The sequence below is a fragment of the Canis lupus genome, chromosome 8, assembly GCF_048164855.1.
Source record: "Canis lupus baileyi chromosome 8, mCanLup2.hap1, whole genome shotgun sequence".
In the NCBI taxonomy this organism is placed as follows: domain Eukaryota; kingdom Metazoa; phylum Chordata; class Mammalia; order Carnivora; family Canidae; genus Canis; species Canis lupus.
Genome location: NC_132845.1, coordinates 67,497,464 through 67,512,473, shown reverse-complemented (window position 1 = coordinate 67,512,473; position 15,010 = coordinate 67,497,464). Strand labels below are relative to the sequence as shown.

Below are 15,010 nucleotides of genomic sequence, written 5' to 3'. Positions count from 1 at the left end.
TACTCTGGGGTCACTCTGCACCCCTGAGGTGAGCTCTTAAAAAGGGGGTAGGTGAACACCTCCCTGGCCCTTCCAGGGCCGACAACAATCAAGTCAGCAACGGGACCAACAGCTCACTTTACAGAGGGCTGGTACAGGCTTTGACAAGCATTTAGAATAAGAGGAGTTGTGTGGCCTGTCTCCCTGGATTTTAGAATCTTTATCTCATGATTTAAAGAAGAATCATGGGCCTCTTCCGATCAAGGGGGCTATCCTGAGGGATAGACCCTAGAACAATCTGAGAGAAGGCATGTTTAGGAAGCCTTTGTCCTGCAAATGTAAGGACAGTTCACAATTAGGATCTGTGGATGTAATTACCCAGCTATGACTGAATAAATAGGTAAGTGAGAAGCTTGTGTTAAACAGAAGAGGCCCTCTGAGTGAAATAGGAATGAATGGGGGGAAATTGAGGAAATGAGCACATTTATCAGAAACCAGCTGCAAACATCAATTTCCATTAAAGCTCAGAAGCAGCCTGGAAAGGTGTGCAACCACCGGTCTAGGACTGACTACAGAGTGACAGCCACCAGGGTCTGCCCCCCCACCCCCACTCCCCACAGGACTACAGGGGAAAGGGAAGTATTCAGGAGAAGACCCTCAGGTTTAAGGATCAATTTTGCTGGTGAGCAGAAGCAAGCTACCTGTGCCCATGCAAATACGGACTTCTCCCAAACACAGGAGACCAGTTCTAAGATTGCTTTTTTATTACCTCCATGTTTTTGAAGCAGTTCATGACCAGCACAGTGCTTTGGGAACATTTTTGTTTTTAACAATAAATGAAAACATTTCTCTGACAAAAAGACCTATGTTCCTTCAATAGGTAAGAAAAGCTTCCCTCCCCTCCCCACTTTGCCCTCCCCTCTGGCTGGAGCAGTCTCCAGGGGGACCCAGACTACTACCCTAAAAACATTCAGCAAAGCGACCCTTAGCCTTCTTGACCCCCTTCCCCAGCAGTGGGGATGAGGGCAACATATTCCTCATGGGTCATTTGATCTTGAGGTCCTTCAAGGCTGATTCCAAGCTCTGGAAAGAGACAGCAGAACAGACAGGCTAGTTCTCACGGTGGTCCCACTCACCGCCATCCCAGCTCCAGCCAGGCAGAGGACAGAGAACCTGGGCTTTGGAGCTGGACAGACTTGGTTTTAATCCAGCCCTAAAGGGAGGTGCCCAGGGTGGTGCTACTCTTCCCCCTTCTTCATCCCAAAGAAGTGCCTTTCTTCTGTAGGGACGGAGAGGGCTTTCCAGGGAGGACGAGGGGGAGGAAGGGCCATGGTGGGCTAGGACTCACCTTCACATCCCAGATGCTCATGCCACCATCCATTCCTGTGGTGCAGAACTGTGAGCACTCAGCCTTGCCCCCGCTGAGCACCGAGATCTGGCTGCAAAGAAGAGGGGGGCTTGACGGGTCCCAGCTGGAGCCCTGCTTGCCCTCTGGGGAGCAGCTAACTCCAGTGAGAAGCACTGGGATGTACAGTTGGGGTGCTCAGCACAGAGCCTGGGAGGTGGCCCGCGGGGTTGCATGAGTCTGCTTTGAGGAGGAGCAGGAATGTGCAAGGTGCCAAGGGAAATCCAGGGAAATAGAACCAGATGTGCAACGGCATGAATCACGTGTGTGGGGTAATGTCCAGGGTGACCGTGGAGCAGGATGGGGGCAAAAAGCAAAACCTGGAGCTGGGAGGACATGCGGGGTCATTCCAATAAGCCCTGAAGGCTGGGCTCAGGGGTTAGTCTGAAAACACGGCCTGATAGCCATGGGAGGGGGTCACCCAGCCAAGGGGCCAAGTCAGGAAGTCTTCCCAGGTTGCTGCAGGGTGGACACCTGTGGCTGGCAGGATTGGAGCGTTGTGGATAGTTTCTCTTCATCCTGCCTAGTTGCACAAGGAGGCAACAGCAGGACCACTTCAGCCTCAGCCCTGCCCTGCAGGGTTGGGTGCCCTCTGGTCATCCCACAGACCTTCTTCAAAAAATGCAGAGCACACCCACTGCTGGGTTTGCATCCTGGCCCGATGTTATTTTTGTGCAACCTAGAGGGTCACCCCATTTCCTCAGTCAGGGCCCCCAGCCCCTACTTTGGCTTTATTTCTCCTCCCAGTGGCATCAGTCCCGCTCTCACCTCACGCTGTTCTTATGCAGTGAGTCCAGGCCGGAGCCAGAAGCCACGCTGCCCTCTGAGCTCGCCTTCTTGTCCAGGTTCTGGAAGCGCTCTCGGGCGGTCAGGCCACGCTGTGAGCTCTGCTTGGGCACGTCCAGCCGCCCACCAGAACTCAGTGTCCCTGTGGTGCTGTCATAGGTAAACAGCACCGGAAAACAGTCGTGGCCCTGCAATAGGGTGGGGGTATCATTGGAGCAGGCCCGAGGGCTGGCACAGCACCCCTATCTTCTGTGTGAGTCAACAGGCTGGAGACCAGGCGTGACACAGATGGGGGCTGTCTGGCCAGAAGCCGGGTGGCAGGACCTGGGTGGAGCTACTGGGAAGCCAGTGCCAGTTCAGAGACAGCTACGCTGACGCCAGGCATACCAACAGGGACCACATGCTGGGGGTGAGCATCTAGGGGTGCCCCCTCCCCTGGCAAGGCCAACGCCCAGTTGAGAAAACTTGTCCAAGACTCTCCTAGAAGCTTGGGGACCTTCTGCCCTGCCCAACTGGTTACACCCACTCTGGGCAAACACCCATAGCTGAATGCTTCTGTAGGCAAACCAGGCCTGATCCCCCCCTGGCCCCACCCCCCCGGGGACCTGAGGTTTGTTGAGGGGTGAAAAGGGATTGGAGAGATCAGTGGGCAGAAGGAGGGAGGGCAGTGCCCTTCTGGATGTGTGTTCCCAACTGTGCTGCCCCCACATAGCCAGAGTTAGTAGGGAAGCAGAAACCCTAGAGTGCAGGGCACAATTTTCTGCTCCCCCTTCTCCCTTCACAGCAGCCAGGGAGCATGCTAGAGACCAGGTGGCCCCTCCCAGCCTATTTGGACCAGGAAGGAAAAAAAGACTAGGGGCTGGGGGAGGGGGAGCAGGGAACCAGTAAAGGGCCACCCTCATCAGCACCCCTCCCTCTCTCCCTTTCCCACTCTCCCCCTCCCCGCCTCACCGCTGCCACCAGACTGTTTTCTGTGATGAAGGTCAGGGCCAGCAGTGGCAGCGTTTCAGAGGCCAGAGTGGCAACACTGAGAGAGAGAGACAGAGAGGTCAGCCGCTCCAGCCCCTCCTGCCCTGTGCCCGTCACCCCCCTGCTGCCCCCCATGGCCTTTACTCACGCCATTTTCTTGTCGGCATCGGCTAGGCACATGGTGCTGTCGTGGCTGACCCAGGCCACGCGGCTACCACTGGCCGAAAAGCAGACGCCGTGCACCCAGCCACAGCTACTGCTAGACTCAAACATCAGCTCCCCAAAGGGCATCTTGGAGCCCCACGGGGTGGGTGCTGGCCGCTCCTCCACCTCCTTGATGTAGGCCGAGAAGATCCTGCCAGGGCAGAGCAAGAAACAGACCTCCATGACTGGGGCGTCTCTCCCAGACCCACCCGGTGAGGTCAGTGCTCAGCCCGGAACTGGTGGGAACCAGAGCCAGCTCTTCATGGCCTGAGTCCTCATGCTTGGGCCAATCTGGGCCTCGGTGCCCTCGTGCAGCAGAATGGGGCCAGGAGGTCCCCCATGAACTCCCAGGGCCCTGGGGCCCTCATCTGAGGACTAACAACACTGACACAGCCCCTGGGGCTGTCCTGGTCTCCACCATGCTGGCGCCTATGCTCCGCAGCCGGCCCTTGGGACGCTTCTCCTCCTCCCTGCTCTGCAACTTGCCAGCCCAGACCGCCTTCCCGCAGCTCTAGCCAGCACACATTAACGCCCTCTCTGTCCCAGGGCCAGCTTGGGGTCACCGGACAGGACAGATCACCAGCTCCCCACCCGCCAACAGAGCCTCAGCAGGACATTACTGTCTCTATGTCTGGGGCCTCCAAAGGCGTCCTGGTGCCTGCCGGAGCAGAGACCCAGGCCTTGGGAGGCCCACAGGAGCTGCACCCAGAAATAAAAACAGCCAATGGCAACTGGAGACTACATTCCAGGCCCAAGGTGACAAGGCAGGTGTGTTGCTTCTCGGTCATGTATGCCTTAGTGTGAGAAGGTAGAAGCCACTCCTTGTCCTTGCGATGGTAGACAAGGAAACAAGGACAGGAGGGCCTAGGAAAGAGTTCTCACCGCCATTAAGCAGTGGTAAGGGGTGCGGTGCATCCTGCCAAGCCTCTCCATGGCCTGGAGACAGGACCCAGTGGTGACCCCTCCAAAAGTAAACATCACAGATACAAGACTGAGGCCCCAGATCCCCCCGCAGGGCTCCCTCCACCTTCCAGTCCCCGGTTCCTGGGCTGACACGGCTCACCTGCACTTGAAGTCACACGAGCCCGCGGCCAAGAGCACATTGTTGGGGTGCCAGTCCAGGCTGAGGACCGTGGAGCGAATGGGCTTCTTGATGTGCTTGCACACCCACCTGGATACACGGAGGGGAGGGGAACTGGTAGCTTCAGCACCCCAGGGACTCCACACTCCCACGGGGCCCTGCAGACCCCCAAGGTCCCCAGAGGGAGGGGCCTGGATCGGGCTGGTAGGGTACTGGGTGCCCTCCAGGTGGGAACTCCATCCCTGGTCTCCCTTAAGCTTCATGACAACCCTGGGACCGGCTCAGTCACACAGCAGCTAATTGGCCAGGGCAGAATTCGATTTCAGGTCTCCCAGATTCCAGCCTAGGCTCTGCCTACAGGGACCCAGGGAAAAAGATGATGATGTGGCCCTGGACCATGACAGGCTGGACATCTTGGACAAGTGACCTTATGGGGCCTTACTTTGCTCATCTGAAAAGTGGGGACAACCGATGCCCAGCCCAAGGGGCGGTCAGGGAGTGAGTACCAGGCTTTGTGCAGGGCCTTGTGTAGTGCCCACAGAGGTGGTCCTGCTGTGGTCTGTGCCCTCATTACTGAGGGCTGTGGGAGTGTTCCTTGCCTCCCCTACAAGGTCCAGAGAGGACATTCTTCCCCTGTGTCATGTGAACAAGGTTCCTGAAACTCTATCCAGTACTTTCTGGGACACTAGTCCCAACATCTTTTGGTCGGTGGCCCCGGGATCCCTCCAAACTGACTCTGACCCTGCCTGGGCACTCACCAGTCATTTTCCTGCTCAAAATAGCAGATGGAGATGACACGGGAGCCACTTCCCACAGCAAACTTGTTCTCATGGGGGGCCCAGCGCACACAGCGGGCAGCCCGGTTGATCCGCAGGATGACTAGTGTGGGCTTCCATGTGCGGCCCTTCAGCGTCCATACATAGGCATTGCGGTCTGTGCCACAGGTCACAATTCGGTTACTCTCAGGGGCCCAGTCAATGCCTGTGGAGTGGGGAGGAAACAGGCTGAAGCCATCCAAGCAGAGGTGGCTCTGGCATCCACATAGGAGGGGCTTAAGAGGCCATAATTTGGATGAGAGCTGCTCCACGGGATGCCTGTAGAACTGATACTGAGAGTTACGGCTCCCAAATATCACCAAATGTGCTGGAAAGCCAAGAGACAGGAAATAAATGAGTTCTTGCTAATGCTGAGCTGAGCTGCTGGATCAAGCCTTTCCTGAAGCCCAGAAACATCTTCAGTTTTTCAGTAACATAAGCCAACATCATCCCTTTGTAACTTAAGCCAGTTTGAAATACTGGTTGTGTTACTCGCAACCCAAACTATCCTAACACAGTGATTGGGAGAGTGACTGGCTGGCCCTGCATCATCCCATCTCCTTTCAAGAGAGTGATCCCAGTCAGTCTGACATACCTGTCACCTGCCCATTGTGCTCCTTGAGCTCATGCACCTTGACCCACTTGGCCCCACTCTTCTCATAGATGTGCACCTCGTGGTTGTTGGGGCAGATGGCAATCTCTGCAGGAGAGAAGGGTAGGGGTAGGTAGTAGGAGGTGGGGTGCATGCCCTGGTTCCCCCTTCCCTCATGACACCCCTCTACCAGGAGCACCCTTCACGCCACTTGGGCAACATGTGGTCCTTCACCCCCTGCCTTGGTGCAGAGTTCCTTGAAGCACCCTGCCACCCCCCCTCCCCGGGACTAGCCATCCTTCACCAGTACCCACTACCCGCAGGCACCACCACAGCAGGGGAGCTACCCCCCTCTGCTCCCCAACTCCAGCCCTGGGCTGCTTGCTGTTCCTGACAATGCCGGGCTCTCCCGCTGTGGGGCCTATGGCATGGCTGCCTCCCTCACCTCCAAAAGACCCGCTGGCCACCTGTTCTAAACCAGCGCCTCTGCCTCCAGTGCTTTCCCCTCATCCTCTCGTGTTTCTCTCCAGGCTGTCTTCATTCCACCACCACCCCCGACCCACCCCCGGTCTGGGAGCCCGAGCAGGACCTGCACCCGAGCTGGACGCAGGGCTGTGCTCTGGCCTCCACTCAAGTGCCCCTCGCTGGCTGCCCCTGCACGTTCCCAGGGCTCGTCCCTCTTACACCCTCAGGACTGGAGGCGCAGGAGGGGGCCGGCCAGCCCTCCGAGCCCCAGTCCAGGGCGCCTGGCTGTTTTACTGCCCGCACACAGTCCGGGGGCCCCCGCCCCACGTCATCCGGTGGGTTGCGCGCAGCACTCACGGGTGCGGTCCTTGTTCCAGGCGTGGCAGCTGATGGGCTCCACCAGGAAGCTGTGGTAGGCCATGGCCGCTTAGCTCCTGTGCCATAGAGAGGAAGGGACCCCGAGTCAGCCCCAGCTCTGGTCCCGGCCCCACCTTCCATGAGTGCGGTGTGCTGACCCTGACCCGGGTCACCTGTGCTCATCATCTGTGCCTCAGTTTCCTCAAGGGTAGAGGCCCCCCCCACAACCTGGCAGAGGGACAGAGTGAAGGGCACCTGGGTGGCTCAGTCCATTAAGTGCATTGGGCTCAGGTCATGATCCTGGATCCTGCTCAGCAGGGAGCCTGCCCCTCCCCCCATCTTGTGCGCTCACTCGTTCAAATAAATAAAATCTTAAAAAAAAAAAAAAAGAAAAGGATGGAGTGAGGATGAAATGAGAGGGGCACCAGTGCACAGCCCGCAGCCTTTCCCACCCAGAGCTCTGGTTCTCTGGAGAGGGAGGGGAGGAAGCCGGCCTGCAGGTGAGGGCACAGACCCACACAGACAACCCATCTTCATCCAGAAAACCACTTACTGCTCCTTCCATAGGGAGGAGGGGCGGGACTGGGCCCCAAGTGGGTGGCTGGACTGTGGGGTGAAGGTGGGTACAGAGGGCAGCACCCCCAGAACGGGCCCTGCGCTGACTACACCTCCCCAGCCTCCCCCCACTGCCACTGAGCTTCAGGGGTGCCCACTGCACCTGAGGTGGGGTGGGATCCCCAGCACAGTGGGTGAGGGGCAGTCCCCTCCCCCCCCCACCCAGCTCTGCCCACCCCTGTTCCATTTGGCAAAGTCCTACTCCTCTAGAAAGGCCCAGAGTGCACACCACTTCCTCAAACCCATTCTCTCCTCACCCGGCACCCGGTAGGTGTTCAGGAGACCCAGCTCCCATGGGGTGACACCCAGCCCTGACCCACCCGTGCAGGATTCAGTCTCCCCAGCTAGCCCAGCGGCTGATCCCGGGGCACAGGGGCCTCGGGCCTTGGCACTGGCTGTTCCCCCGCCTCCAGAGCTCTACCCCCAGGGGCCTCCATGGCCAGCCCCGCGTTTCCCCTTCATGTCCCAACGCCACCTTCACAGGGAGGCCTCTCTGACCACCTCTGGCCACTGATTCAAAACTGCAGCCGCCACCCCCACCCCAGCACTCCCTATTCTGGACTGAATTCCCACAGAGGATCACTATTGACCATTTCTTACAGGGTCCTCATCCACGTCGCCGGCTGCCTTTCTCGCCCAGCTGGGCCTTGCCGAGCTTGATGCAGACAGGTTTCACTTGTCCACAATGCTTTCCCCAGGGCCTAGATGCTTGGCACGCAGTAGGTGCTCGATAAGCTCTTTATTAAAAAATTACAAAAAAAAAAAAAAAAAAAAAACCCACACCAAAACACTACTGGGGTGCCTGGCCAGCTCAGTTGGTAGAGCATGTGACTCTTGATCCTGGGGTTGTGAGTTCAAGCCCCATGTTGGGGGTGGAGATTACTTAAAATCTTTAAAGACACAAACACACAAAACCCCACCACCAGGGCACCTGGGTGGCTCACTGGTTGAGCATCTGCCTTTGGCTCAGGTCATGAATCTGGGGTCCTGGGAGCAGTCCTGTATCAGGTTCCCCACAGGGAGCCTCCTTCTCCCTCTGCCTGTGTCTCTGCCTCTCTCTGTGTCTTTCATAAATAAATAAATAAAATCTTAAAAAAAAAAACCCACACACCACCATTTCCTGAATGCTCCTTACTTGCCAGCTCTAAGCAGTCCAGGCATTTTTTTAATCCAGTATAGTTGACAATGTTATATTCATTTCAGGTGTAAAATATAGTCACTCAATTCTATAGGTTGCTCAGCACTCATCAAGATAAGTAGGCTCTAGGCCCTTTACCTATTACACTCATCCCCTCACCCCAGGTGTTCTGGACTTCAGTGCTCGGATGCCACAGCCCCAGTGACAGATGGAGAGGATGGGGCTCAGTGAGAGGAAGCTACCTGCCCAGTCACACCTGGCAGGTGTCACCAGGAGCCTGGCTGTCTCCCCGACCAGTTGGCAGCTCCGCATCCCATGGACGGGGCTAAAAAAGGCTTCCCCCTAGTTCTGGGCCTGGGCCCTGGAACCCCCCGGAAACTAGGGAGCACCTACCTGGCCCCACAGAAGAAGGGCCACCTGTTCAGGCTGAGCTTACCCACATGGCTGGCCAGGAGGCCTTGTGGGAAGGCCCAGCGCTGAGCCAGGGCCCTGAGGCCAGGGAGGGACGAACTGCATGTAGCCTACTGCACAGCCGGGCAATCCAGGGCTCCAGCTGGCCCCAGGCGGCACCAGGGATCCTGTGGGGCCTGGCTCCCTGACCCCGGGCTCACCACCTGCGGTCCCTGCTCCTCCTGCCAGCCCCAGATGCAAAATTTTCCTTTATAGCAGGAAGCTCTGGAAGGTTCCTGGGGCGGCCCAGGTCTGTCTCACGGAGACACAAGTGCACGTACAGGGCAGGGACATGCTTAGAGCTCGGCACCAAGTGAGTCCTCAGTCCACACTGCTCAGTCCACAGCCCAGGCTCAGGCCGCACCCGCTCCCGTGTGTTCAGCCTTGCACGTGTATACACAAGACACTCCTCCCTCCCTGTGTTCAGCCTCATGCATGCACACACACAAACACACACACACACAAGCACTGTGCTCCCACCAGGGCTGCTTCCCCAGCCTGTCCTTATAAGGCCTCTTGTGGAAGGCAAAGGCCCCGGAAGTGGTGCTTTGGGGGCCCTCAGCTCAGGTCAGCAGGCTTGATGGGGACTTTCCTCAGCACTTCCGGTGCCTCTGGGCTGGGTCAGCACTGGCATCCAGCTTGGCTGGAGCCCTTCATCACTATCCATACCACAGACCACAAGACTGAGAAGTGGGAGTAGCAGGTCCATCTGTGCTCATCTGCCCACCCCTCCCTTTTCCATCACTGCCAGGGAGGCATAGATCAGGCCAGAGGCTCACTCCCACACCCCAGCCAGGCTCTTGTTGGCTGCTGAACCAGGGTGGAGGCCAGCCAGCCCCTGCCCCTTCAGCCCCTGGTGGCCCGGAAGCAAGAAGCCCTGTGGCTACAGCCCTGGGGGTCCCTGGGCCCACAGCTCGGCAGCAGAATGCAACTTCCCACGCGGTGCAGCTGCAGGTCTCTGCTCCTTGCAGGGTCTTGGCAAGAGTATCTAGAAGTGTGGGCCAGGCTGTAAGAGCCTGTTTAGTGTATGTTCCAGAGTTCCAGGCTGTGAGGATGGAGAGGTTGGGTCTGCTGAAGATGGCAGCCCCCATACTAGTGAGTAACACAGCCAAGAGGACTTTGGGAGCCCTGACCATGGTTTCCTGGGATCTAAAGATCTGCAAGTGGGAGAGAAAGGGGCCACAGGCACAGCGGGACAGGCGGGGGGCGGGGGGGGGGGGTAGTTCAGATCACATCTATCAGCCAACCACACTTTAGCATGAATTCAGATAGAAATACTCATAGTACATGGAATTAACTAACATCTTAAAGGGCGTAGGGGGTAGATATGGGTGAAGGGGCTGGGAGAGAAGGTGCATTTTCCTCCTTTTCATAACTTCTGCAAAGCAACTAAAACCAGCAGGGCCTCCGCAATGACTCCCAACCCCCCATGTTACAAATGAGGAAGTGGCAACCCAGAGAGAAGAGTAGCTTCTCTGGCCACTGTTGCCTCAGGGCAACATCCTCCTAGAGCAGAATCACTGGATTGTTCCCGTGGTCAGGCAAAGCAACAACACAGCCTTCACACTGGGCCACCCCCTGCTGCGGGAACTTTGACTTAATCCTTCCCAGGAAAACCTCCATGGGGGGATGGGAAGGCACCGACTGCCAGCCAGTCACCCTAAAGACTATGCAACTAGAGTTGCTTTTGCCCAAGCCTGTTAACAACACAAAGCCTCAGCAATGGCTCCGGGGACGGGGAGACAAAGGGAGGCTGAGGCCATGGCCTCCAGGACACCCACCCACTTGTCAAGGCAGCCCCGTGAGCCAGCACCATGGGCCCATTTGACTGTTGAGGACAGAGAGAGGAACCGTGTTGGGACTTGGAGTCCACGTGCAGTGATCTGTGCCTCATTATCCCAGAAACAGAGGCTGGGGGAGTGTGGGTCAAATGTGGAGTCTCCCCTGGCTGGCTCCCCTCTGCCAGCCTAACGCCAGGATCTCTGTGTTCCCAGCGGCACGTTCCCTGCGTCCTTTCAGCACACAGTGAAGGCTCAGTACAAATGGGCTGGAGATTACCCAGGGCTGGGCGTGGGAGAGCACAGGGAAGAGCGGCATGAGGTCTGGGAGGGGTTTTGGGTCTCCAGAGTGTGGTTTCCATCCAGAGGGTGCCATGCCAGAAACCATGCACCGGGGTATGGACGCGAACTATCTAGGGGCATGGTAGGTGCTATGTCCACCCACGTATCCTCAGCACCAATTAGAGTTCCTGGCACATAACAGGTGCTCAATACGTATTTCTTGAAGGCAAATTGAATAAATCCCATCCTTTTCTTTAGGGGATAGGCTCCAAGGAATGAATATGCTTTATTATTTCAGTGACATATGTATGCAATTTGTAAATATTTACTGGGGAGTATGTGTTCAGTTTTGTTTTGTGTTCTTCCTGATTAGGGTCAATGATTAGCAAAACTTGGAAATCTGAAATCTAGAAGATCCTCTGCTGAGCACTTGGGAAGAACTCAGCTCCCCTCAGAGCAAAGCAAGCCAGGTAGAGCCTTGGGCTGCCTGACCGAGGGCCTCAGGGCTCCTTCCTTACAGCGTTAGGGTCAAATTCTAACTCTCCATACCAACTGGATGCCCTCAGCCAATACTTCCTTCACATCTCTACCAGAAAAGGTGGGGGCTGAACAAGGCACTAGCTGTAGGTTCCTTATTGCTTCTAGAAAAACCTGGCCAAGGTTCTCTGAAGCCAGAGGTTTGGCTGTATCTGAGGCTAATCTAGGCAGGAGCCATCTGGAGCAGGATCTTGGCCCTACAGGCACTCAGGGAAGTCCCCACCCAGCTCAGACGCTCCAGGGAGTTGCCAGGAAGCCATTTTGTACACGTGCTAAGCAGTTACTCAACTTCCTGTTGTGTATGGAATAGGCCTTGCCACCCCAGACCAGCCAAAACCTCCTCCCCAACTCTGCTCCTGAAGTCTTAACCAGGCAAAAATCAAGTCAAGACACATAAATGAAAACAATCATAGAAAGCACCATAAAGCGTACTAATAAAGCAATCCAAACAAAACAAAATCCAAAAACACATAAAACTCAATGTTGGCAGGGTTGTGGAGAAATTCTCATTTGTTCAGCCTTTCAGAAGAGCGATGTAAAAACAATTCAACAACTGGGTAGGAACAAGCAGAATAACACAAACAGGAACTTAAAAATTAACACTCTTTGGTGGCATAGATTCATTTTGGTGCTAAGAAAATAACCACCGACTTTTTTTTTTTTTTTTAAGCAAACATGTTCATAATAACCCCCTCTAGAATGGTGGAAGGGTGGAAAAATCCAGATGACTACAAATATGGCAAGAGTAAATTGTGACACTAACATGTTGGGATATCATTTAACTATTTGAAAAGACCTGTGTGGATTATGTACATAGACACACATAAACTACCTTTACCGGCATCTTTAAATGCACAGCATTTTTACCCACAGCTTTGACATACATTCTTTTACCCCCAAGAGCAAGCCTAAAGGGTTGTTTTGGGTTTCTTTCGTGTTTTTTTAAACCTTCATTTTGTACATGAGGAAAAAGACTCAGAGTCAAGAATCGGGGATGCCTAGGTGGCTCAGTAGTTGAGCATCTGCCTTTGGCTCAAGTCATGATCCTGGGGTCCTGGGATTGAGTCCCACATCAGGCTCCCCTCGGGGAGCCTGCTTCTCCCTCTGCCTGTGTCTCTCTGCCTCTTTCTGTGTGTGTCTCTCATGAACAGAGATATAAAATCTTTAAAAATAAATAAATAAATAAATAAATAAATAAATAAATAAATAAATAAATAAATAAATAAATAAATAAATAAATAAATAAAAACAAGAATCTCTCAAAGCCACACAGCTCCTACATGGCAGTTTGGGATTCTGACCCCCAAATCTCAGAGGTTAGCATCATCCAGACACTTTGGTAAGTGCGGGCAGGCCCTACAATGGTAGTGGCAGCAGGAAGAGCACCGACCTGTACCCAGCGTGTGCCTGGCACAACCCAGTGCCTTCCACACACAATCCCAGGTAAGCCTCGCCACTTGAAAGGTCCCCATTTTACAGAGGAGGAAGGTTGAGGTCCAGAGCCGTCAGGTGGCCTGCTAAGGAAGCTGGCGCGCTCAACCCCGGCCCGGGGGCCTCCCGGGAACCGGTGCCCGTGGCCGGGGCAGCACCACCTGCCAGGCGCGGGGGCCCGCCGACGGCCTCCAGCTCAGCGCCGCGTTAGGCGGGCGGCGGGCTCCGGGCTCCGGGCTCCCGCTAGTCCCGCCGGCCTTGCTGTCACCGCCCCGGGCGGCCCCGCTGGGTCCCCGCCTCCGGCGAAGGGGGACCCCCTCCGGGTAGGGTCGGCGGCCCCGGCCCCGGGGCGCCCGGAGGGCCGGGGCGGGGGGGCGGGGGCGCGGGGGAGGGGCCAGGTGGGCGGGGGCGCCAGCTCATTTCCCGGCCGGAGCAACCCGGAAGGCTGGAGGATGGAGGGGAAGTGACTGGGCGTGGGGCCCTCGCCGCCCGGAATAGCGGGGGGCAGCGGCCGCGGGGTAGAGCCGGGGAGCGCAGGCCGGGGCGGCGGCGGGGGTCGGGCCAGGGCGCCCCGCGCTCCCCTCGCCCCGAGGCGGCCGCCCACCCCGGGCCCTGCTCTCGCCTCCGGGCGACCCCACGCACCTGGCGAGCCCCCGCCCCGGGCCCCTTCCCCCGGGCACCCCCTCCCCGCGCTCCTGCGCCCCCGCGGGCGCCCCGCACCCTCCCCACCTGCAGGCAACTCCCCGCTACCCCCTGCGGGCGGCCCCAGCCCCCTCACCTCGGGGCGCCCCGGCCGCGGACTCTGGGCAGTCGACGCGCCGAACCGGCTCTGGGCCCCGCGCGGCGCCGCAGCCACTTCCTCGTGGGCGGGGGCGGGGCCTCAGCCTCAGCCCCGCGGGGACCGGGGCGGCAACCAGGGTGGCGGCCAGAGCCCAGGCCCCGCCCACCCATCCGGGGTGGGGGCTGCGCGGAGCCCGGGCGCCCGGCGCTCCTCCGCAACCGCCCCTTGCAACTTTACGCGCGGGGAAACTGAGGCTCGGAGCGGCAGCTGGGCGGGGTGCGCGCCTTCCCTCCTCCCGGAGCTGATGGCCACGGGGCGCGGCAAGTGCAGGCCCGGGACCGGGTGCCCGCGGGCGGGCGGGCGGCCCCCGCCCCTCCCCCGCCCCTGCCCCGCCCCCCGTGCCCGCCGCAGCACCCTCCCGGGGCCGGGTGCCCGCGGGCTCGCACTGACGACTTCCTGCCCCTGGATCCGCCGCAGTCCACTCCTGCCTCCCAGCTGCCTGGTGGCCTTGTGGCCACATGCATTTGGGTCTTGGGCCGAGTGGTCCCCAGGGGTCTTTCTATCCTTAGCCTCTGCCTCATCGGTGGAGATGTGGCCAGGTGGCTGCGCGGATGGGGGAGCCCCCGGCGAAAACCCCCTCCTGCGCCCTCTCTTAGCGGGGGGCTCCTCCCCAGGAGTCCTCCCTCCCAGGCGCAGGCAGCAGCAAGCCGCACTGGGGCTCTGTGGTCTTTCCGGAGGCAGGGGATCGGGATCTGGGGCCAGACGCCCACCCTGACAGGTCCCGGGGCTTTGACACATGGTTTTCTTTCTGCCTGGAACACTTCCCCCCTCCCCCCCCGTCCCCCCCCTGCAGGGTTTGTCTCTTAGCTCACTCTGTCCACAACCCGCTCTGCCCTGGAGGTGACTGCGGGGCTCCCAGCAAGACCCTGCGCCCACCAGTCCCGGCTGCCATCAACACTGAATCCTGCCCCTGCAAGGTGACTGGGAGGATTCCTTGTCTCCAAACGTGGGAGCTCTCCCAGTAGTGAGCGCGCAGTGAGCGCTCAGCAAGCTTCGGCTATGGTTTGAAAGGACCAAAGGACCGCCAGCAGCCTTCCTGGCTGAGACTCTGAGGGGCTGGCGCCGCCCTCCCATCTAGCTGTGGCCAGTCCCAGCATGGCTGCGGGATGAACAGAAAAAGTTTCAGATGATCTGTACCAGCACCCCCTTCTTGTGGGGGACAAGTGCAACTTAACACAGAGGGCACATCTGTTGCCTCCCTGGCTTCTAGATGCCCAGGGAATGACCCCAGGGGGAGCTGACCCCCACCTCTGGCATGGGCCTGATGGCTCTAACCCCATCGGCT

General features: G+C 57.9%; 1 protein-coding gene across 1 annotated transcript; it reads right to left on the bottom strand.

Moving 5' to 3' along the window:
* Window positions 1-725: 725 nt before the first annotated feature.
* Window positions 726-13,818, bottom strand: ARPC1B (actin related protein 2/3 complex subunit 1B). Its single transcript, XM_072837126.1, has 10 exons — window positions 13,663-13,818; window positions 6,654-6,730; window positions 5,835-5,939; window positions 5,183-5,405; window positions 4,407-4,514; window positions 3,288-3,494; window positions 3,122-3,197; window positions 2,153-2,358; window positions 1,328-1,418; window positions 726-1,062 (listed from the first exon to the last, which is right to left on the bottom strand). Exons 2-10 carry the CDS (start codon window positions 6,715-6,717, stop codon window positions 1,024-1,026), a joined length of 1,119 nt encoding a protein of 372 aa, XP_072693227.1. The 5' UTR covers window positions 6,718-6,730; window positions 13,663-13,818; the 3' UTR covers window positions 726-1,023.
* Window positions 13,819-15,010: the final 1,192 nt, after the last annotated feature.

What these genes read in the sequence shown, in the direction of transcription:
- ARPC1B (XM_072837126.1), bottom strand. Translation starts at nt 6,717, where the DNA reads ATGGCCTACCACAGCTTCCTGGTGGAGCCCATCAGCTGCCACGCCTGG. An exon ending in TCGTGTGACTTCAAGTGCAG is followed by an intron (nt 3,495 to 4,406) that starts GTGAGCCGTGTC and finishes CTGCCCTGGCAG; the next exon opens with GATCTTCTCGGCCTACATCA. An exon ending in CTGCATAAGAACAGCGTGAG is followed by an intron (nt 1,419 to 2,152) that starts GTGAGAGCGGGA and finishes TCTTCTTTGCAG; the next exon opens with CCAGATCTCGGTGCTCAGCG.